The sequence below is a fragment of the Passer montanus genome, unplaced genomic scaffold (assembly GCF_014805655.1).
Source record: "Passer montanus isolate IOZ18808 unplaced genomic scaffold, ASM1480565v1 scaffold42, whole genome shotgun sequence".
NCBI classification, from domain to species: Eukaryota; Metazoa; Chordata; class Aves; order Passeriformes; family Passeridae; genus Passer; species Passer montanus.
In genome coordinates, this window is record NW_024369041.1 from 4,289,472 (window position 1) to 4,314,278 (window position 24,807).

A 24,807-nucleotide genomic window follows, 5' to 3' on the forward strand; every position below is an offset into this window, starting at 1 on the left:
AAAGGCAACATGATTATTCTGGCATTGGAATAGGCAGGACAAAAGACCAGTTTCCCATAAAAACAGCACTGCTGTTTGAGCCTGTGTGATTCAGCAGCCTTTAGCAGCGTGCACAGCCAGCCTGGTGACACTGCCCTGGTTGCAGTGACACGGGGTGTATCTCCAGATACCCTCAAATTTAGCCAGCAGAGCAGGTAAATCTAACTCAATTTAATAATTAGCTTTTACATTAAAACAGTAACAAAAACCAAAAGCCAACAGGATGGATCTGCCTTGGTTTTTTCTCCAAAAGAAAAACATCCTGCAGCATTTAAAGATTCCTGGATATGCTAATAACCTGTCCCCCAAGACAGACATTTTCATTTGCCCTTAATAATTGACTTAGTATAGGGTCTAAAACTGCTTGATAAGCACCCTGTAGACATCTATCAAACACATTCCTGTATATCTGGTTCCTAAGCTGAGAGATTGGGATATGCCCTGAGCTTAAGCCTTTATGAAACATAACAGAAATCAGTTGGCATCACACAGGTTTACTTTAACAGGGTGTAACAGTAAATGAAAGACAGCTCTTGGTACACAAAATCAAAGTCACAGAAGTCTGTAACTTGCTCACCTACAGCGAGTTGTCCTCACTTTTCCATGATAAAAGGAATTTGATGAATGTTAAATTACAGGGACAAGTTTCAGTTGTGGAATATAAGAGCACATGACTGAAGTAACTGAAAAAAGGGAAGCATCATCCTGTTTTCTCTGAAACTCTTTTGTTATAAAAGCAGCAGCACAAAGGCATTCCAAAGAATAAGGAATTCCATGTCAGGGATGTGAAAGGAGGTGTGTGGTAACTAGCCTTGCCCTCAGCTCAGAACTGGCCATCAATTTAGGGAAGCTGAAGCAGACTTCCTGTCCTTTCCCAATCACGTACTCTTGAGAGCATCATTCTTTGCTGAAATATTTACTGATAAACTGGGCAGCAATTCCTTGTGCTTAGATTTAAAGAAAAGGTGATTTTATGGCAACCAAATACCAACATTTTTGTTCAGAATCAGGAGGTCTCACGATATACCCAGCAGGCTTCTTGTCTGCAATACTTTTAACCATCACAGCAGACACACAGAGGTTACAGCTCTCTGTCCTACATACTGATTTCATGGGGTTTGGTCTTTGTGCATATTTTGGGGAGCAGACTGTCACATCTAAAAGCTGTTTTCAGAAGTGACCTTGGCACTGGATAATTGTTTTAGACCAACAGTAGGGCTCAATGCAAATAATGCCCCTGCTTGCAGGAGGGCAGCTCACTTCACTCAAGTGCTCCAGTCCATGCTCAGACAAGACACCACCTCAAACTAAATGCCAAGTGATTGGTTCACCCTGCGTTGCTAGAAACAAATTACTGTGCATTTTCACTTCAGCAGAGTGACAGTAACAGACAGGTGGGGTTACAGCTTTATTGACTGGCCTAAGGGCTTGCAGAGTGAATATTTACCAACAGCATTTACTTAGTTTTGTTGAAATCAATACAAACAAAGGAGGAAATTCACATCAGCACCTAGCCCACTTAACAATACTTCTTAAACAAATAATAAAGCATTGCTTTCAAGAATGGCATATTCAAATTAATTTCCTGGGGAAAAAAAGAAGTCTTTTGCTGACCTTCATCAGACCTTGGTTGTAGAAGAATGCATAAACATGAACTTAAGTTGTCTGAGAAATGTGAATCTAGATGTCTCAAGGATACAGAACTTAGGGTGCTGCAGAAATTTCAGTTAGGGAGAAAAAATCATAGTACAAGAATTTTCCAGTAATACTTGAGAAAAACTATTTTTCTATTCAAAATTGTTGAATGAAAACAAATACAAGACAGAAAAATTGGCAGAATTAATTCCACTCTTTATCTGAAGGGATTTGACCTTAAATCCCTGAGAAGAGTGCCCTAGCTCCAGCAGAGTTCAAGCTGAGCAGTCACAGCCTGATGATACACTCCAGCATTTATAAAATACATTTACACACACTTTTTTTCCCATTTTTATTTCTCCTCTCATTGCAGCTACTGAAATTCAATTGTTTTATAACCCAGATGGACATCCAAACCATTACTTGTCAACAGTCTGACAGGAAGAGCATCAATTCAGTGTGACCAGAATAAAACAATTGCCAGTTGTTTGACTATGATCAAAAATGTAGAAAGAAAACCCCCAGAATTTCTGCCTCAGATCCAGCAAAGAGTGAGGAGTGCATGCAGGTCCCCAGCAGACCAAAGCCACCACTGTGATTCAGAAGATGCCCCCTCACAGAACAGATGATTCTTTCAACAGGACTTGGTAATTTCTATAGCGATAGAGCCTTGACATTGGGAGGTACTGTCTGCTGGCAAATGGAAGCAGAGTTCTTTAAAGTATCTTTTAAAATCTTCTCCCTCGACTTTTGACTTCCAAATGATGTGCTACACTCCCTCATTGCTCTGCTAGTATTTGATTACCTTTTGGGAAATGCCAGCCTGTTTCTGCTTCAATGGCTTTGTTTAAAAGCTTGAATTATCTTTCCTAGTTCTCTCAAAAAGCTATTTCCTATCTAATGTGGTTTATTAATCTGCTGCATTACTGGAAAAGCAAACAGAATATTAAGTGGGACACTTCAGCAGCATCTGGCAGCATGAAATATCTGTGAAATACTTGAAATTGTTGTGAACCATAACACCTTTCCCTCAGCTGATTTTTTTTGAGAATTCCAAAAACTTGGTCTCTGAAAAAAAAACCTCACTGTATCTTAAAGACTGCAATGTTTACCATGATTTTCCAATGGCTTGGCCATTAGCTTAGTCCACTTATTTTTTACTCCAAAATGCTATATGGGGTGGAAGACATTACTGTGCTTCTAAGTTTTATGGGTAAAATATTCCTTTAAGAATTTTTTTGCTAAGATATGTCCCTGTGGTCAGACAGGTCTGCTGGAGAAATGATGCAAGAAAATCTAGTCTTGGGGCACAACATAATGCTGTTTGCTTAGAGAAATGCCAGTTTCATAAAAGCCAAGTCTTTCTGACAGAACCACAGCAAAGGACTGCAGTTATTGATCTATTTACTGATTGTATCTCCACCAACTGGTGCAACTCCATACCAGTGCAAATTCATGAGACACTTCTTGACACCAGGCAGTTCCTCCTGCCCACTCAGGTCACACCAACACGTGCCCCATGATTACAGATATTTATAAGCAAAATAGAACATTATAGGAATACTGAGAATAAAAACTCCACACAAACAACCCACCCAGGAATCAACAATACATTTTTTGGGAGTCAGCTGGTGACAGTAGCCTGCATTTATCTGTCTGCAGCTGATACATATCATCATTAAGACTTGGAGGACTTTCACTCTTTAGGTTGTTCCTCCAGCAAATCTCCAACAAACCAACTGTAATTACATTACAGTATAAAAACTCCTTGTGAGATATCAAAAGTTTCCATGAAGCAGTTGAAACAAAAGATGTTTTCATCCTACCTTAGCAATGTAAATCTGTCCTCTTCCACATCTTCTGTGTTGCTTGCCTGTGTAGAGAGGAGAAACAGAATGTACAAGGCTGGATTTCAATTCCAGACCAGTTTGGTCACTGCTCACTTGTGCTTCTTTAGCTATTTTTGGGAGGATAAACAGCACTTCTGGCTCTTCTAAGCATTAGCAACGTTCTTAGAGTCAAGACCTCAGCCCTGGTGAAGGAGCTGGACATGCTAACAGAAATAGAAAACATACTAGAGGTCATTCAGGAGTCAAAGTTCCTCCCCAAAGTTCTGATGTCATCCTGGGTCACAGGTCACTGCAAGAGGACAAATGGTCTTGCAGAATCAAAGGTCAGAATGGGCTCAAAATGTTGTCAAAAGGTCAGAGATCATCCAGAGCTCAAAGGTCACCCACGTGGTCAGAGGTAACAGAAAAGGTCAAGTGGTGACTTACAGGCATCCAAAGGGTCAGAGACATCAAAAATGTCACGCATTCTATGTATTAAACTCCCTTCTGCTCAGGACACCCACAATTTTACACAATGTAAGAGCTGTGATAGTAAATATTATGGCAAATGGAAGATACAAATATGAAACAGCATGAGCTCATGGTTGAATATAGGAGACATCTATAAGAAACACTAAAGTAGCCAAATAAGAAGGATTTTAAAAGCCTCTCCCCAAATAAACTGAAGATTTTGTCATTTAAGATTAAGCTCCATTTTCCCTTTGAAGGACCTCAATAGTGCTATTTTAAATTTTAGAGGTAACAGAGTTTAGAATCACATCCTGTATTATCTGAACTCCAGACAGTAAATCATGTAAAATTGGAACTGGAAAATCTGTTCTAGTTTTGATGCCCTTTTCACTTTTTATCCTTTTGTTCCTTGTGATTTTTCCTGACTCTGCTAGAAAAATAGAAAACTCCAAATACTCACCAGGTTGCAGTACAGACATAAAAGTGTTATTGCAATTATATCTGTCATGTGGTTATTATGTAGCAGGAAAAAGGCCTTATCCAGTCAGAGCTGCTCAGGAGGAACTTGTCGTGCACAAAAAGTGATCAAGTAACCTTAATCAAGCCTCAAGTAACTTTAGATAATTATCACGGAAATGCAAAACTTCTGGTTTAGTCCCAAGTCAGGGAAACAGGCAAGTGCCTAATTCCAAGAGCTTCAGTATACTAAACAGGCTGGCAAGCACTGAACTGCCTTGTTAAATAAAGCAAGACCCAAATCTTACACACACACAAAGCACTTAGTGCCTGCCAAGAGGAATTTCATGCACAGTGCTGAACTACAGCATTTCCCTTCACTTACAAGCCTAATGTTGATTATGCTCAGCTGAAAAGGAAGATAATGAGCTCGAGAGCTCTCAGATCAATGACTGGCAAGTGAGAATGCCCACCTGGAACACCAAGTCTCTTCATCTTCTTTCTTTGCTTTCCCACCCCAGTACATGCACATAAATCACAGTTTCACTATTTGTTTCCTGACTGTAAATAAGAGATTGCAATTTTTTTTATCCTGTCACCCAAAAGTACTACTTCTCACTTTCCAGCATCACGGTGTGCTGGATTTACCAGCCAATACACCTGTCTGAGCACTGCAGACACTCTGGGGCCAGGAAAACTCCTCCTTGGGAATTCCCGATGGCTCTTCTTGGGTTATTCTAAAACCATAAACCCAGGAATGTCCCCTGCACACTCCAGTGAGTGAGCACATTTCATCCCACCCCACCCAGCTGCCTTCTTTTATTCTGGACTTGCTCCAACATTTTGTTGAACATCTGGGGATTTATGCTAGGGATTTATGTTCCCCTTTCCCCTGCAGTGGCTGCAGTTCCCCTAGGTTAGAGTCAGCATTATTTTTGGTCAAATTCCCTCTAGAAAGATAAGCTTTTAATTATTGCATGGTCTTCACTGGAACCTTTTTGACAAGAGGCACTAAGTGTTTTCTTCCTGCACTTTACAACACTAACAAAGAAAATAAACTGTGTGGAAGTGGCACACACATGGCATCACTGCACCCTAAACACACATCACTGGTTTTTAATCTCGCATGGATTTCTGCAGAACTGAGATTTCTCCAGGGATCTTTGCAGTTAGTTAGTGTAAGAAATTGCTGCAATTAACAACTCACTCAAAATTTTAAAATACATCCCTTGCAGCCAAGGAATCTGGAGCCACAGAAAAGAGCACATCTGCAAAATAAACATTTTGTATCTGATAAGGACACAAAAACATAGTGATTTTTTTTCTCCATTCCATTTTAAAGTTAGGCTTTGAGTCTAAACTTTTTGACTTCTTTCACCAATGGTTAATCCACTGCAGGATGGTTCACAAAGCTATTGCATATTGCATTTAACCAAACTTCTCTTTGAATGGAGGATTAAATATACTGGAAAAAAAAGCCATTTTTGACAGTACTGTTCTAAGTGAAGAACTGCCATGTGAAAAGATAATTTCAATTAGCACAGTGCATTGAAGGCACCTTTTTTTACAGCATCTACTTATACAAAAACACCAGCTTGTAGCCCCAAAATCATCCTCTTCAGTGGCAAGAGTATTTAAAGATAAGTTAGTACTTTTTAAAAATGCACACCCTTATTACCTGAAATTTTCCCTATGGTGTTTTGGACGTAACACCTTAAGTCCATTCTGCTAAACTTTGCTATGGCAAATGTTTCTCTGGCTTCCTATTAAAAGAAAATAATTATAAAAGCACTGTTGAGAGAGAGGATGCAACACCAAGTCTCAAAGGAAGGCTGCACACATTTCTGAATAAAGTATCTCAAAATTCATAGCAATATGAACCGCTTTGAGCACACACCCATGTGATAATTTATTAAAACAACTTTTGAGAGATCACATGCTGCAGACAGAAAACTTCTGACAGGTACAGCAAATCTGAGTCACTATCTGACATTTCTTTTTCAGCTACTCTGCAGCTATCTTGGCACTTCCTAGAACCAGGAGCTGGAATTTTCATTCCAAAGAGGAACAGAGCTCAACAATAAATGTATTAATTTTATTAATGCATTTTCTCTGAGTATGTAACATACAAGAATTCCTAAAAACTTCAGTTTCACTTTTCTAAATTGAGATTATGCTGCATTACCCAGTAACACTGGTACAGATGTTTAGCTTTATTATGCTCTTTGAAAGCTATTATTATGTTTGATAGACATTTAATAACCTGAGGTCATGTAACATCAAGAAGGTATTAAATAAATTTACAATGGTAATAAATATCTTGCTAGTGAACCAGCAAGAAGTTTTGAGCTGAAATGTTTTAGCATGAAAGAGAGTTATACTTCACAAACATAACCTATACCTCTACTACCCAAATGAAATATTTTATCTTTATTTTAAGCAGGATGAAAAATTAGTGTCCTATTTGCTGTTTAGAGCTCACCTCTTAAACAGACCCTAGGTGGTCTGGAGCAGAGATATCCATGATTTTACCCTTAAGGAATATATCTAATGTTAAAAAACATAATTTTACCAAAGAAAAACCTTATGATAGAAACAGATTAGTACAAACATATCTTGAAATGAAAGATTTAAGTATTCACTAAGACAATTAGTTAAGTCTTTAATCTCAAAATTTATTAACAGATCTTTTGTACAGAATATTAAAAATTAGTAGAGGCAGAAACGTTAGATTTTGACAGGGACTTCTGCCTCATTCCATGGCCAGAAGATATTAGTCCAGCTTTCTCAGAAGAAATTATCAGCAGCCTGAGGTTACCTTAGTTGACAAAAATTTAATGACATATAGTTATTTTTAATTTTGTGGAGAGTTTGTAAAAACTATCACATGCCTAAATGTTTATTCTTTTAACAGAAGCAGCTACTTTTAACTTGAAAAATTTCATTCAGAGTGCTGATAAAAACAACGCAATCACTCACTGTGTTATCAACTCTTGAAACTGATACCGGGTAGTACACTGAGCTGGGTAATACAAACTGAACTCCTAAAAAAGGCTTTCCAATTACCCTGATTAAATGTGTCTGCAGTAATTTTTCAATTTGTTACCTGTCCTGTTGTTTGCTGCATATTAAAACCTCAGTTTGGGTATGTTACCTTCCTGCTCTGGCCTGGCTCCTCCCTCCCTGCCCCAACTCAGACCTGCCACAGGGAGCCCTGTGATGCCACTTCCCTCTGCTCAGAAAGCACCTTCAGGGGCTTTGCTCTGCCCAATAAAATCAATTGGTTGTATCATCCCAGCACCTCCAGCTCATCACAGACTTCTAATGAGCAGCTTTCAAGTGTCTGCTGCACAATAGCTTGAAAATAAACTGTGTGGGGTGGAAGTGTTTGTCCTGGTCACTTACTGCTCGAGCCAGCCTCAAAGTCAGCTTTCCACCTCCCTCAAATTTCAGCTGGCACGTGGCCTCAGAGCACACAATTGCTTTGGCACACTGCCTGCCACACAGACAAACATTTTGAAGACTCAGGAGCTCTAACCCTTCTCTTGCAGTCCGTCTCTTTTCAAAAGTTCTTCCTAACATCTCGCCTAGAAGCTTCAGAATTGATTTGTATTATTGTGCTCATTAGCAGTGACTTTTTGGGAGCAAGGGCCAGAAACAGGATGCACTTCACTACTGGTGTGGGGTTTGTGAGCCAGAAATGTGAACAACTGCAACAATGGAAGGGCTGGTTTGGTTTTGAACACCATAAGCCAAAGTCTAATTTGGGAAGCCTGTACTAAATGAAACATTACCCCCATCAGCAATGATTTAGTGCAGCCTAGTTTGGGGAAGAGATATAGAAATGCTTTAGAAACAAATTTCATTGCTTAAAAACCAAAAAACCACCGAACACCAAAAGATGCATGCCAAGTATTTGGGTATGGATTCATCATAGAGAAGAGAGTCTGGACAGGGAGTACAGTCCTACCCCATAGTCTTTTCAAGGTATTGCACTGTCTGTCAGCTTCTCCACCTTTTGAGAAACTCTTAAACCACTTCTGGAAAAAGAAATCTGGAGAAAATCCCCTCTGCTGTCCTTCATAATCTGTGCTTAATTTCCAAAAGGCTGTGGGAGCCTGATGTTGCTCTGCATGCAGGTAGGCACTGCTACCAAAGTTCCCCCTTTAAAGAAAAGCAGTGTTGACCTGCTGGGCATTTGAAAACTACCTTCATATTGACTTCATCTGCACGGCTGTGTTTAGACTTCCACACCCCCCTGCTATTTCCTCACATTGTTTCCAGAGCCCAACATCCCCACTGCACAGAGCTCAGGCAGGGTGGCACTGCTGGGAGTGCAGCGCCAGAGCAGCAGCCTGTGCAGCCAGGGGTGTCAGCAGACTGAGCACCAGCAGGGACATCCGACCTGCCAGCACCCCTGGGATCCATGGGGCTGGAAAACAGCAGCAAAAAGGGAGCACGGCTAAGGCCAGCTCCCAGGAATCGTGCACATTCCAATTTTGCAGTTACTCCTGTCACTTCTTTACGCAGCAATAAGGATTGAGAGGGGCTATTTCTTTTCCTGCTACAGCCTTCTGCACAACCCCTCCTGGAACACAAGGCATTGTTCAGCAGATAAGAGAAAATTAGAACTGCATTCACAGCTATTTGTAACTATTTAAGTTAAATAACAGAGAGGGCAGAAGAGAGTCGGTCCCAAATGGTGGCACGTGGGCAAAGCCATTCTGCTACATTAAAGATGTGCTTTTAATTAACTTCTCTCTGAATGATTATAATTAAAGATTTTACCACAAGTCTTCTTAGCATAATTACCTTCTATTTCCTTGCACAGTGCACATTCCCAGGAAACGGGAATTGAGATTATTTCTTAATTTAAATAGTTCCTCAATTATTTTAAAAGTTACTGCCTTTTAATTGTTTTATTATTGTGATTTTCTTTGTGCTCTTTTGGTCCTTCTCTGATTCTTACAGGCTCTTGTAAGACGTCAGAAATATTTTTCATGTGGTCAGGTGCAATTGTGAGCAGTTAACAAATTATGGGTTGCATTTTATTATGTTTGGATCCAGAAAACAAGTTCATAAAGAGAGTTATAAACTTACTTTTGGACTGGGGAATAAATGCCTCGTTTTTCTCTCTGGTGCTGAACATATGGTGCAATTTTTTTTTCAGTTTTATTCTGCAGATTGGTGTCTCCTTTACTGTTGCTTTTGTATGCAGGTCTCATCAAATGGCCTTGTTACACCTCAGCTTCTGCCATGTGCACTGAATGTAAAAGATTGAGCAGCCACCCTGATTTATTTGAAGACTAATTGTGCAGATCAGTGCATTCAGTAGTGATTGCTCGGTTTCCTACTAATATTTCCATTGATGATATAAAGACACACTGGGAACTGGCAAATGGAAAACAGGCCAAGGGAAACCGGCTCCCGCTTTCTCTGCACTGCAGATACACTGGGTCACATTTTCCCCATCTGCCTGAGATTCCTACTGCAGCATGTTATTAAAACAGAAAGACAGAGGTGGCTGAAGACAGGATTTCACCAAGGAAGGGGGAGAAAAATGCACAAAGGAGAAGGTTTTAAGGCAGAGCCCTGCCCTCTCTCCTATCAGTTCCTGCCAGCTCTGCAGCAGATTTAGTATGCAAGATTTCATCCTGAAATTCCTCTTAACTGTATCTTCCAGCCCAGGGAAAACAAACAGCAATAACCCAAGAATAAACAGGATCATTCATCATTTCCTTATTCTTATCTCTGACGATGTTATCTTTATACTGAAATATTATCCAGCCAGAGGCAGTCTCTGGAAACCAAAGACACCTTTGAAGTAGCACCCCTTGAGACAAAGCACCGGCATCAAATGGAATTTGTGCTGGTTCCAGCTTAGCAGGCAGAGTCTCTGGTGCTGACAGCACACTCACAGAGCTATCAGTGCTCAGCCCAGCCACTGGCAAAGAGAGTTCCCCACACTGCTGCACCAGGGAAGTACCAGACAGACAGACAGACAGGCTCACCAGCACACGGTACAGCATTGCACATACTGACCCTCCAGGCACAAGTTTGAACTGAACATTTAAATTTAATATACATGTTTAAAAAAAAAAAAATTAAAGGCATTTAGAAGTTATGACTTTGCAAATCTAATGCCAGCTAATGCTTCTATTACACTCCCCAAAAAGACATCTTCTATATGTCATCCACAACAATTCAGCCACTTCTGTAGCTGTTTTAATAAAATTTTGATAGTAACTGATGCTAGTAATCCAATTATTTCTAAGTAAGTCATCACATGCCTTTCAGTTTTGTCCTTCTATGTCAAGAAATCAACAGAGAACTGAGAAAAAAACCCCTATTTCCATTGTGTAAGTATTTCAAAGTAAATAAATGAGAATTTTCCATAAATCTTCCATTTGGGACTCCAACTCATCTTCCCTTTCATTAGAACCCCTCACCAAAATAGAGTATCCGGCTGTAACTAGATAAAAATTCAGCCTTCTTTGAAATAAACTTTGGGATTTCTGTGCGTGAGCTTTCAAAAAAGGCAGAAAAACTCTGTTTATTTAGACTCCTGTTGAGAATGAGACCTTGTTACTGTTGGCTCTTACCAATAAAGCCTTGAGCATAGGCAGCTTTTGCCAAGAAATACGAAATTCTTCCTTGTAGAGTAATTCCCAAGCTTTTGGCTGTCTTGTTCCCACAGTGCTTCATTAGCTGCAGAATTGAATAAAATTGGTTCTGTTTATGTAGGAACAGATATTAATAGAGCCCATGCACATTTCTACTGCCTGCCATGCAAGGACACACAAAATGACCCATTTGGTTGACTCACAGGTGAGCAGGGTTAAAACAGAATTTTCACTGGGGATTGATTATGGAGGCACAAATGAGAAGTAGAGAGACATAAATCATATTGAAAGAATGTAGTAGGTCTAGATTTCAGGAATTTTAAATGTTTAGCCCTACAGAGCCTACATTCTACCAGTGTCATCTCCCATCTTGCTCAGTATGTGCTAGAGGAAATCTGTATTTAGTGCAGTAAATAAAAACTAAAGTGATACAAACTCAAGAGAACTGCTGAAAAAACCTGTGCTTCCCCTTCCCAGTGCTTCTCCTTGTTCCAGTGGGAATATTTGCCTACATGAGACACATAGAAACCTCTTCAGCAGTGCCCCTGCTTAGTCAAAACTCAAATTTTACTCCATCCATTCTTATACTGAGGAGCAAGATTCGGAGCTGAACCCAAAGTAACAAGTCAGTGACCAGGTTTAATCTTCCACTGTCCACCCAGCAGCCTGGCCAGCAGCTTGCACTGCTCCTCTTCCCTGCTGCCAGGCTTCCAACCCACACATCCCCGCGCAGCCCCGCGCCTCCTCTGACCGAGAGGAGCACACAGGCTGAGAGGAAGCAGCATCCCTGCTCTCTGCTCAGCTGTGGGTGATGTACACAGCCAGTTGTGAGTCAGTTTTCTCCCACAGGATGGGGAAGGGAAGGAAGGATGAGCAACAGGTACCTGAGGACAAGTGTTTGGCAAGGCAGGAGAAGAAAACACAGAAAGTTCCTCTCTGCAACAAAGCACTGCAATCCCCAACCAGACCTGCACAAGCTGATGTGGCCCCAGGGATGCCCTAAACATCCTGCCACCTGTGCTCCAAAGAGGCCATGTGCCTAGAGAAAAGCCCAGCAACTAGGAATCCACTGTGGGAGCATCAAAAATTAATATAAACTACAGAAATCAGAAGAAATTATGGCTCGTGTGAAAAAGTTTTCACAATACTCTCCACAGTGGGTAAAATAAGCTGCTATTGGCACATCTCAGCCTTCTACTGAGTCTTTTCTCTCTTTTGGGATTGCTGGGAGCTGCATGCAATTGGTGTCAAGACTTCCACATGCTGACACATCAGACTGTCCAGCTGATGGGCAAGGTCTCTGTTCTGAATGCCTGCAGAGACAGTGCAAGCAGGGCTTTCTCCAAAGAAAGTGCTGTCACTGCCTGGAAAGATCTCGTGGAGACAGACAACTTGAAACATGGCAGCTCTCTGGCTTTTCAAGAATGAGAAGAAGCAAACAAACAATACTTATCTTATATTCAAATCCAAATTAATCCCATCCCAAAGCAAGTGTTTCTAGAATGTTTGAGGAACATCTCCAGCACACACAGATTTCGAGAATATAGGTTGGCATTCTGTAGGGCAATCAAGGAAATGTAACTTGAGCAGAGCTGGCAGAGAAACCCAGCTCTCTTCAACGTGCAAGCTCACAGAGCAGATAAAAAGGAAAGCTGGAATGGGTTGGAAGAGATTTAAGTTCGGAGACAGAATATGCACTGTGTTGTGGCAATAAGTCTAATGTAGGTAGCTAATGAAAAAAGGAATCTGGGGAAAAAACAAAGAGAATGCGGGGGGTGGGGGGGGAACTGCTGGAAAACTGTCTTCACTCTTTCAGATTTATCCTGACAATATTGTCATAACTTCATCATTTCTCAGTTCCTCTGTCTGGTTGAAAAAGCTAAAACTAGCAGACAAATTCACAGAGAAATATTGGTAGTAAGGCTGAGGCCAGACAAGCTACCTTGCTTACTTGACCTAATTACAAAGATTTTTTAGGGGACCACCAATGCATAATTCAATAAAAGTACCACATATGGAGAATTACAGAAAGAGCAAACAACATGAACAACATAAGCAATGAGGTCAGATTTTAAAGGACATTTGAAACATTTAAAAGTTACAATGGATATATTTGAGCTGTGTTCAGAAGGCCAGTGTCTAAAAGCATAATTGACATGCATGAGGTGACGTTGGTGAGATCCTCACTTCACCCTGTTTCTCAGCATCACTGCTTTGTTCTTTCACCAGTTGTGGGGTGTTTTCTATTGGTGATAGAAACACATCTCTGAGCCTGCATTAATACAGGTACAGAAATATCCTGGCTCCAAGAGCAAGAGGTGTCTGTGCTATTCCCCATCTCTTATCCATGAGACACAAACAAAGCAGAGATGAGGCAGAGGGCTTAACAGAGGGATACATTTTTCTCTCTTCTTTTTGCACAAGACAAAGAACAGTGGGAATTGCCTTTTTAGTTAGGAAGTTCTGGACTTAAATGAGCACAAAGTGGTATTAACCACTGGTTCCATGAGTTCACCCTCACTGGCAGCAGAATGGCATCTGTAAGAGCCCTGTATTTGCACTGACAGCATCATTGTGCTGAGAGCCAAGTGGGAAACCAAATCTCAGAGATTTTGCTCTGCTGGTTGAATGAGACAACATTATCAGTCCAGTTCTGATAAGAAATTTCATCAAGGACATAATAAATAATTCCCAGAAAAGCCTTATCAAACCTTGCATGCAGTCATGCTCCTTTCCTACCTTAATGAATTTATATTCCCCACCTAAAAACAGGCCTGGGCTGGACAACTGCCTTTGACCCACACAGATCTAGCAAAAATCATGTGGTAAAAGAGCACTGAGTCAGCAAAAGCTTACCAGAGCTAGAGACAGCAGGTGTGCACTTCAAGGCTGCCTTCAGAGGTGGAGAAGACTCACAAAAACCTCAGCAGAGATAAGGTAGTTCAGGAGCAATCTGACATCTCCAAGGGGAAAAAAACCCAAGTCCTTAAACCTAATGACTGTTGCAGCTACTTTGATGGTATCAAAGGCTTGAAAACATCAAATATAGTGGCAGCAGAGAGCATCCATCCCTGTGGTATCACTATGTGTTACAGAGGAATTTAACCAGATGGTGAAGAAAAACTTGAAAAGGGATATGGAAACATAGTATTAAAAAATGCATACATCACATTGAACCATTAATTCAACTCATTCTGCAACGTGCCTGTGTCTGCCAGTGCTGCAGTTAATAGAGAGCACATGAAACTCAGAATGCAATTAAGTCTTGGGAGAAGCACAGTTGGAGGCTGTGGCAGTTTCTATGGCAACCTGAAGGGCTCAAGACTAGTAACAGGAGATTAACTTTAAAGGCAAGATAAGTACATAAATATAGCTCTCGTTTACCATTTTTCTCTGCTTCCAAATGGGCCATGTATTTTCAATTTAAACAATACAGAAATGCAGTCAGATGTCCTACTTGCTATTAACTATGGCAAAAATAGCCTTTAAGAACACCCTGCTATAAAATTCTGACAATTTCAGACTCAGGGAGTCATCTAAACTCCACTAATTAATTCGATCAAAATGGAATCACCGGGCTTGAATGCTGCCAGGAGATTAGAAGGAGGCTTCAGGATAGAGAACATGACAGCCATAATAAGAGTTTGCTGATGTCAACACACTGTATGCTTTTGAACAAATCCTCTTGACGTGTTTTTCTGGATTACGCCTCAGATCAGGTTTTTAAGTCTCCAAAAGAGTGAGGGCAAGATTAAGAAGAAATTTTTAAGCACTACAGACCTTTTTTCTTCCCTTCTTTCTTTTAAAATATTCTCTTCAGTAAGAAAGAATATATCAAAGAAACCTCATCCCAATTTTTTTCCTGGCACTTTGGAGCTTTCAGTCAGAGGTTCAGCTGAGACTGCAGTAATCTTCTGAACTCCTGACCACCTTACTTACAAATAAAAAACAAGTTCATTAAAAAGAGGCCACATCTCTAGTGCAGTCAATTGCTCTAAACTTGTTTACTTAATCATTTAAAAACAGCTGGTACACGCATAAGACATTGAGGAACATGTATGTATCCAGTATGGGGAGAACACTGCCAGCAGAACTGAAAGCAGTTACATTAGCTAAATTAGCAGTTTAATTAGCAGCCACATTAGCAAAATTGCCAGTCCAACGTGATTTAACCCTCTCCTGAGAGATTTGACACTGGCACCTCTGCAAAGCTTCTGTTGAGCAGCAGATTCCTGAAAGAAAAATGGCACCACCCCTACTACACCATTATTTGGTGAATTAACCCAAAGCATGGATAATTCACAAGGTGCTCCAAGGATTACTGTGGAATAACACAAGTCCCTTGGGCTGATCCGACCATGCCCTCAAACCCTCACGCAGTTCTACTTGCTTGGTGAGCATTTTTGGTAGGAAATTGTTAACTTGTCTATTTGAGGAAAGAATGGAGACACCCTGTGAAAATGTCAGAGAGTCACTGTTACATAATTCAAACATTCATTCCACTTCACTGAAGAAATCCCAACCTCCCATGATAATATCTAAGCACCACCTAGAGTGGGGAGGTTGGCACAGCAATATTAAAGGCTGGACTCTATGAGCTCAGAGGTCTTTTCCAAACTTAACGATTCTGTGATTCTATTCACAATGGAACCTGTGCTCTGCTTCTGCTGTGGTGGGAATTTCCCTGTTGGATGTGCAGAGCAGAAGGAAACACTGATCTGTTATTTTTTTGTCTAGAAAAGGCTTTGGGGTGCCCTAATTATGGCCATCCAGTAGCTGAAGGGCGCACACAAAAGAGATTAAACATTTTACAAGAGCTTGTAGTGATAGGACAGAAGGGGGAATGGCTTCAAGCTGGAAGAGAACAGATTACCATTCTTAGGGGAAGAAGAAAAGGCAAAACAAAAACCCAAAACAAAAACAAAAACCACACTTTGGAGCAAGAACTGCAGAGCCAGCCTGAGATGTGTTGAATTAAGGAAGAAATTTCATCATCCCTCTCTATGAGGAGCAATATACAGCACCTCCATCAGTAGAAAACTTAATTTAGAGATAGGTGACTTCTCCTTGCTTCAGTGTCATTTTATACCAAGAAGCAATAGTTTATAAACTGTGAAGTGACTTGAAGTAGTCACTCCCATTGGTTTTAATTTAACAAGGAAAAGAAAATAAAAATCTCTCTGAATAAAAATAAGCTATGTCCCATCTGCCAAGCATTTGTTTTCCTTCATCACATCAGCATTTTCAAAGAGGCATACAATACCCTGACTTTCAAGAAAAAGATTTGTAGAGGAGGCAAAAGGGAATAAGGAAAAGGGAATACCTAAAGCCCTAGTTTCCAAATTAATATTTTGTTCAGAGTAGAAAAGCTAAAACAGGGTGAGATGAGGACAGCACTCTCCACTTCTTTATTGAAGTGCAGGTTGTTGTGAGATAATTAATTTTTCCTTCTGTTTTCCATTACTTTCCCTTTTTTTCTCCCTTTCAAGTAATTGAAAAGCCACAATTGAAGAATATGCAGGGACAGCAGCAACCCTTCAACCCTGAAGTTCATTTTGACTAAAAAAAAAGAACTCCAAAGCTATACAAAAATTTCAAAGAAGGAAAGATTACATACTGTAGAATCCATTAAGTGGGAAGAAGTTGAAGAGATCCATCATTCCCCTCAGTGTTCTTAGGAGCTGACCTGTCCTGCAATTGAAGTTACCATATCTCACTTTGAAGAGTTTCTTTTCTCTTTCTGGAGTGGCTGTGTCAGTGCCAAGCTCCTCAGGAGAGAGAGCTTAATAAGAGTATAAAAAATGCTGCCCTCCTTTGCTGCACATAAAGTTCTTTTTATTGTTTTCTTTGATTTTCATTCAAAATTAACTTCTCTATTCTAAAGAAGTAAAGTAGGTTTCACTAGAGAAAAACATAAGAATAACTATGAAATGCGTGTCTCAGGTAAAAGTCCTCAGCAAAGGGTGTAAAAACAGAAATGAGAGCAAAGCTTTGCGAAGTTATTTTTGTGGGGCATTTGGATTTTTGTTTTTTTTTTGGTTAGGGTGTTGGTTTGTTGGTTCATTTAGATTTTTCCCTAAACCATGGTTTAGTAGATCCCTAGAGCACACTTCTCAGAAACAGCATTATCTATGAATTTTTAGCATATAAATGAATTAATCTGCTCCTGGTTTTGCTATAATGAGGCAAACTGACTTAATAAAGAGTGACAATTACATGGATCTGGATCTGCTGTAGGCATTGGAAACAAAGGGACTTCATAAGGAATGACATTTTCATGGATCTGACTTTAGATTTCACCTGCTTATGCTCTCTCTGGTCAGAGAGTGCAATGACTGTTACCATGTGAATACAGGGAATAAGAAACACTGGGAAAGAAGTCAAAAGTGTTTGCTGCTGCTAAAGTTTAACTCATGCTCCAGACAGATCCAGAAGGAGCTTTTGGTAAAAAAAAAACACTAATTACTGAGGAGAGAAAGGTTCAGCTCACTGGTTATCTAGAATTCAGCAATTTGCAGGTCTGTAAACAGCAGTTTTCACAAGTTCTTTAGCCTTGTAACACAAACCATGCTTGGTGGTTATAAAGGTTAATTAAACAGATACAGCTCTTTACCATTCTGCAGCCCATTTAATACTGATTTTAAACACAGTTTGTCTTCTCTCACCCTCCACCCCAACCAGCATTTTGGTTAAGCTTGGAAGGCATCATGGAACATAAATAATCAGCAAAGTAGCCAGGAATTAGACTAAACATTAACAACATCAAAGCAAGAATTGGAACAGAAGAAAAGCAGCAGATCAGATATTTAACCAAGGAAATATTTCGCTCATCCATCATTTCTTGCAATTAAGTAGTAGCTTGCTTCCTATACTTTCCTAGAGAAAATATGCAAAACACAAACATATTTTTATAGCTACTGGATGGTTTTGAGTTACAGTGTGCTCCCTGTATCCAAATCCAGCTCACTCTCTATTATTGCTGCTTGGTCCTCTTGTATTGACCAAGGCAAAGGTTATGAAGGTCAAAGCTATCCATGGAATTCCCAGAGAGGCTAGAAATAAAATTAGAAATCAGGGAACTAATAGATACCAAAAGAGTAAAGTAAAGAGTTCTAAATCATAATTTCTTCACTTGATCTCCACTACAACTCTATGAAAATACTAAAGATATTGTATAAACCACTAATAGACCAAAATGTTTCTTTTTAGTTTTATTTTCTTAGTTTTTTTCCCCCTTCAATGTGGTCCCATTCATTTTAATGTCTTTGTTGAAGGGTAAAATCACACAAAATTTTGAAGTTATAGACTTTAGGGCCTATAAAGGACACACTGTGACATCTTCTTCCCTCCTCTACTTGCACAGCTTTCCCACTGCCCTGCCTGCAGGGTTTGCACGGGGATCAGCCTTCCCCTGCCCCTCTCCTGCTGTGCCAGGCAGAGTTCCCAGCACTGCCCATCGTGGCTAACCCCGGCCTCTCTTGGCTTCCCCACGGGCGAGGAAGAGCAGAGGTCAGTTCTAAGCTGTGGATCTGAAAAAGAACAGAGGTCGGTTCTAAGCTGCAGATCTGGCTCCCTGCTCTGCCCAGCTTCCCACATGTCAGAGCTACCCAAAAGCTGAGCTCCTGTGGCTGCTCTCACATGCTGACACCAGCAGCTCCCAGTCAGAATTCCAGCTGCATACTGGAAGCAATGGTGGATCCAGCAACCCCTCAAGTATTTCCTTGTCCCAGCAGCTTCCAGAAACACTCAGTCCTGAGCAGCATTCTCTGCAAAACCCTCTCCAGGCACAGCTGACTACCCCAGCACTTGGCAGGGCAGCCTAAGGTCCATGCTATGATTCCTCACCATCCTTGTGGGCACATCTGCAGTCCCCTGGGAACAGGGTAACATCTAATTAAAGCAGATAGTCAGTGAAAATTCAAAGGTCAGGATTAAAGTTGCTGGCAGAACCTCGGCTTCAAGCATCCATCTAAATTACCAGCCATAGAAGCCAACCATGCATGGAAAGCCAACTGCAGCAATATTTCCTTAAATCAAAAATGGCTTTGGAATGCTTTTTTTTATTTATTCCTCCTGAGTTTCTTTCCACAATTTTATTTTAAAAAGATGTATCAGTAAATCAAAGCAACTTGGACATAAAATTTTCTAACCACAGACCCCAGGGAACAGGTGTAGCACACAACTTCACCATACGTTTCCTTTCATTTCTCATAATTTTTGGCTGAATTGCACTTGTATTTTTACTGCAGGCATATTTCATCCCTTTCCTTCTCAGGATAAAAAGGTACCCCAGCATCTGATAGTTCTGGAAACTATCTAGCCAAAATGCTGACTCATGAACGTGCATTTCCATTTTCGCTTGAAGCAAATAAATTAAACACTGCAGACTCCACTTTAGAGGAGAAAACCAAATAAACTGGGCGAGAGGGAAACTGCATCAGGCTCTAAGATGCTAATGGCCTTTCAAGGTTCAGCCGAGCCTTTCTGCATGCGAGGCGATAAGTGCTAGCCCTATTCTTCTCTCGATTGGTGTTAAGTGCTTAAGGATGTTTGCGTACTTGCCAGAGTAGGCGAAATAAACTAATTAAAAAGGAACAAAGCAGTCTAGGAACTGTCGGGAGTGGGAGAGGCAGCGTGAGAGGGAACTGTGCATTCAGAATATGCCTATTAAATTCACTGTTGTACAGCTCTGTAACTAACTACAGTTAAATGATCTACAATTAACGACTGTTTAAAAAGAAGTTGGATTTTCTATTTTTCTCTATTTTTTGACAGTGAATGTTTTTATTTTACTCTACATTTCTTTCCTGTTTTTCTGAAAACATGGCTCACTTCCGACCCTAACCTTGCATGAAATGAAAAGCCACTGAGTGTTTTAAATAATCTCATCTCCCCGACTGTTACAGCCAAAGATAAGTCAAAACGCTGAAATATTTGATGCCTATATATCATAAGCCTTTCAGTACAAATACATTTTATTTCCCAAGGGCTTGTTTTCCTATCAAAGATTTCATTTCTGATGGGGTTTTTTTGAGATGTCTTTAACATCAGCAAACAAATCAAACTGCCCATGTTCACCAAAGAAAAGGAACACAAAAGGGGCAAGAGATTTTATTGGCAGTCCTGCTCAGGTAAGGAAGGTGACACAAGAACAAAATAAAAAAGGCTTGCATTTCATAATGGTTTAGAGGTGAATCCATACCCTTCCTTCATGCCTCTCTGATATCAATTAATTACCTGAGGAACGAACAGGCTGATGCTCCGATACGCTACAGAAATAGAAATGTAACACCTAATTTCAAGACAGGTTCTCAGAACACATTACAGGGTTATGTCCAAAGGAAAGGACGGCTCTGGAGTGAGAGAGAACAATGCTGACACCACGTGGAAGAAAACGCTGCTGGCTCCTTCCTTACTGCTAGCTTCAGATGCCTGAAAATCTTAGGTCGGGTGTTGTGGTAAATGTTTTAAGCATCAGAGGAAGACCACACACATCCTCTGAAACCAGAGATTTCTGTTATTCTAGTGGGTACACAGCAGATTAATTATAATCCTCTTCCTTGCAGTGTAGCTGATGTTTGTGAGCAAAGCACCTGGCTGCTGCTGCCATGAGCACATCAGGAATTGCTCCCCTTCACAAACTGCAGGTAAACATCCTTCACCTCTAATCTATACGGGTTCTGTAAATCTGACTGTGGTGAGAGCTTTTGTGGTGAGAGTATTCTCAGCCATACTGAAGATGGGCATTCACAGAGTAAGAAACAAAAGGTGAGACTCCACTGCCTTGGTTTCTGTGCCCAGACTGCCTTCAAAACCATTTCCCAAGCCACGAAATAGTTTAGAAAGTTTTAGAAAGACCTTCCCCTCTCATGCACTTTGGATCCTTATGGAACAACAGCCAGTGCTCAGTGTGAGCAGCTCGTGGCACTGCCCGAGCCCTGTTCTTGTACCACTGACTGCAGTAAAGCCCCAGCATTTCAGCTTGAGCAGCTCCCCTGCTCTGTGCTAGAGCTGCTGCTTACAGTAAAGTGGTGGCCTCATTTGCCACACAGGGCACATCCTATCTTGCCAAGCTTCTCTCCTAGTGCAGCCTTGCCCACAAAAAAAAAAAAAAAAAAAAAAAACAACAAAAAAAAACCTAACACCACAACAAACAAACAAACCAACCAACCTCAACACTTCTGTGTACTGGGAAGGGAAAAAAAGAGAAAAGTAGACAGCAGCACAGCACAACCCACGTGGGGGTTGATGTGTGGCAGCAGTGCAGTGTCCCAGAGGAGTTGCCCAGCAAGTCAAGAGAAACCCCCAGCACTGCTGGAGCAAACATTAAACCAGTGACATTTCCTCCAGACCCCGCAGCTCCCCACAAGGGGAGAGCAGGCACACTCGTCCTTTCCAAGTTCCAGATCTGCAGTACAGAGGCCAGGCTGCTGCAGACACAGGCTCAGCACAGCAAAGCTCTATTCCTTCCAGCCACAGGCAGCAAAGCCCTGGCACTGAACCCCCAGAAGGAGTAGTGAGTACTCCAGCCACATCCATTTGAGCTGTTTCAAGTCAAACTTCCCCAGCCTAAGCAGTTTTTATCAAATCCTTATGCCCACAGTCAGTAACATATTTTGCTGTGCTTTTGAAGAAGAGAAGAAATACATCTTTACAATTTATTGACCACAACATTTGTAGGGGTATAGGGCTTGCCTGCTTTGATCTCTACAAATGGCATTTTTCATCCAGCCTTCTGGTTTGGTTAGTACTCAAACAGAAAATTAAAATGTAGTGCTTAATGAGTCCATATTTTAGCAAATTTACAAAGATTATGGAAAGGAGTTTTTCTGTGGAATGGGAAATAATATAAGAAGTCCTTCGATAATGTAGCAGCAATCCCCACAGATACACTGACAAATCTCCTGGCACTTCACATGGTACATGCAGGGTTTGCTATGTTCACACCTAAAACCAACTAAAACATACCACTGTTAAGGAAAAAACTTAAATGAAAGAAAGTTATTGACACTTCTACAAATAGGAAATGGAACTATGTTCTCCTAATCCAGGAAAAACTATTTTGACAAGACAATTTAGTCCGACCTGGAAACTTCAGATAGTGGGATAATGTCTGTTTGGCTGGTTGTTTGTTTGGTCTGAATGGTAATCCCATGACAATTCTTGTTGAATTAGCTGAAACCTAAGTAAAATATCAGTTAAATTATTGCTGTCCTCTGCATTGAAGATATTCCATTTGAGAGACCACAATTCTATTTTATGACAACTTCCCATGCAAGTGAGATACCACATTTTTTTCACAGAACAGAGTCAATGCTGAAACATCCATATCCTCTTGGAAAAAATGTAAACCCACAAGATTAACAAAGCTCTCCAGACCACAAAAGCCTTCCCAATAAAGCCATAATTTGAGCAGACAAAGTATCCATGAAATATTTAGTTGCCCTCTTCTGACCAGCTCCAAACCACACTACAGTTTCAGATTTCCATTCAGAGTTGTCTGTGGTCAACCTGTAGGTCCAGAATATTGTCCAGCTCCACTTCCCCATCTCCCTAGATCTCTGCAATCCCTTCAAAATAGGGTTCTAAGGCTGTAGAGAGCAGCCTTGCTGATATATAGTGAAACATGCATGAAAGGACAAAGCAAAAGAAGAGAACAAGAAAGGAGACTCCTCTCCTCAGGGTGTAGGCATTTCTCCTAACCAAACCCATGCTTTAATGGGGATACAAGCAGTGGCTTGTAGGCACCCACAAAGTCATGCTCCTGTTTGCTTGCAAGAGAAAGGTTGAGTGCCTAAACCAGGAAGGATTCATCTATGACTTCTGTACAAACAGGAGATGCAGAAACACATTTTTGGACTAGATGCAAAAAAAAAAAAAAATCCATATTCAACTTTTATCTGGAATGTAAGATGCAGAAATGACTTGGACTAGATGCAAAAAAAACCAAAAAAAATAAATCCATATTCAACTTTTATCTGGAATGTAAGATGCAGAAATGACAAATTGCTATTAGCAAGGTTTGGTTCGTAATTAAATTACACTACAGAAGTTAAGATAACCTTGCACACCTCCAACACAGCTATTGATATTCCTTGGGTTAAATGCAGTTATTAGAAAGGCCTCAGGTGAAAACAGACACCGTAGTGCCTAACCTCTTTTTAAAGAATTATTTAATCCAAACATGAAAATCAGTTTAGTACCAGTGCAGCTTTTGGGCTAGGACAGAAGGTTATAGGACAGCTTTAAATGCTAGTGAATGCTCAGGAGAAAGTGGGGGGATAATATTTTAAATAAAATGTATTTAAAAAAACCCACACAGAGACACAAACCCCCAGTCTGGTAGGATTTTGCAGCATTCTGACTCTATTTTAAGGGTGAAAAATATATGAACAACATACAGGAAAAAAAGTTTAAAAAGTTAAAATACATCATGGCTGGGATATAACTTTAAACCACTCTCTTTATATATAATTGGTGGCTGTGAATAGCCTACTGTCCAGCCTAGGATAATAGTTCTGAACTACCAAAAAACTTAAACCCAAAACTTCTTCTCCCAGTCTGTCAGTCTGAATCAGCCAGTACACACAGTGCCAGTGGCACGGCTCCTGGAACTTTGAGGCACTAAGAACTCTGCTCACAGCAATCCCTCTGCCCATTTCAGCCCACAGACAACACAACTGAAGGTTTAGTCTTGTCAGCTGTATGGCAGACCTGCCAGATTGGCATGGCTTCAGTTTGACAGAGCTCAGGTTAACTTTAAAGTGTTGAAATGGAAAAAAAAAAAAAAAGAAAAAAAGACAACCGAACAACAAAATCAGAGGAATTAAGTAGTCCAAATGCAAGTATCTGTGTAAAAGCCAGTAAAAACAAGTTTCATTTCCAGGACGCAACAAGGAATCTGAGCCAGGTTTGCCATTTCACTTTTGCTTGTTTTACTGGAAGAAAAGCATGGACTTTTAATATGTTTAGTTTGTAAACCTAACTTTGATGTTTCTAGTTCAGTGGACCTTGAGCAATTGTTATATTATGAAAAAGGAAGGGTACCTATCCAATGTGCTGGGTTTCTTGCCAAAAATTACAAAAACAAGATCAGCCACGGAATACTGAATTCCCTTCTCACCCACAGATGGGATTTCTTTCATAAGCTTACCTCAGAGCAGGAGAGTGCCCCATGGCTATGCCTTGTCTGAGGCTTTAATAAAGAACTTGAAAGCAGCTTTTCAGCAGAATTCTTTCCCACATCACCACAATTCCAGACAGACTGTGACATTTTGCAGAATTACAGGGAGTGAAGCTAGTTCTAAAACAAAAGCACTGCAAGTGAAAGCCTGATTTCCTGGCTTCTCTAATACTTTTCCAATTTCTTTTAGCTGCTGATGCTTCCTCTAGCTTTGCAAACAGAAGCAGATGTCTTGGGACAGCCAATATTTTGATTTTGTGTGCTCATTTGAGTACTGGTTTCAGAAACTCCCAGAGGAGGTAGTGACATGGGACTTCTTCAGAGAGAAAGGGGAGCTGGGAGCATGGGCTCAACACTGTCTTAATGTGAAACAATCCTAGTGTTACATTTGGGGCAATGTCTTGAGGCATTGAAGCAATATTTTAGAAACATCCTTTTATCAGTATGGCCTGTTCTTTACACCTGTGTCTGTACAGGTTTTGTTTTCAAAGAAAGCTTCCAGCCCCAATATTCTCTTTGGGATATGTAATATGTCTAAATACTGACTTTGGCTTGTATTAGAAGTCTGCTA

At 40.5% G+C, this 24,807-nt stretch overlaps 1 protein-coding gene across 7 annotated transcripts in view; it reads right to left on the reverse strand.

The window, feature by feature from the left end:
* The window catches only part of LOC120507258 (protein FAM13A-like), a 51,201-nt gene that overhangs the window by 15,548 nt on the left and 10,846 nt on the right, over nucleotides 1-24,807 (reverse strand). For 3 of the 7 annotated variants that reach the window (XM_039719655.1, XM_039719654.1, XM_039719657.1), the window contains exon 6: nucleotides 3,501-3,547. In XM_039719655.1, the coding sequence (XP_039575589.1) occupies nucleotides 3,501-3,547 (47 nt within the window). Of the gene's footprint in view, nucleotides 1-3,270; nucleotides 3,414-3,500; nucleotides 3,548-9,577; nucleotides 9,694-18,294; nucleotides 18,583-21,809; nucleotides 22,011-24,807 lie in introns of those variants that run through there. The other 4 variants (XM_039719656.1, XM_039719660.1, XM_039719653.1 and 1 more) reach the window with 4 other exon arrangements.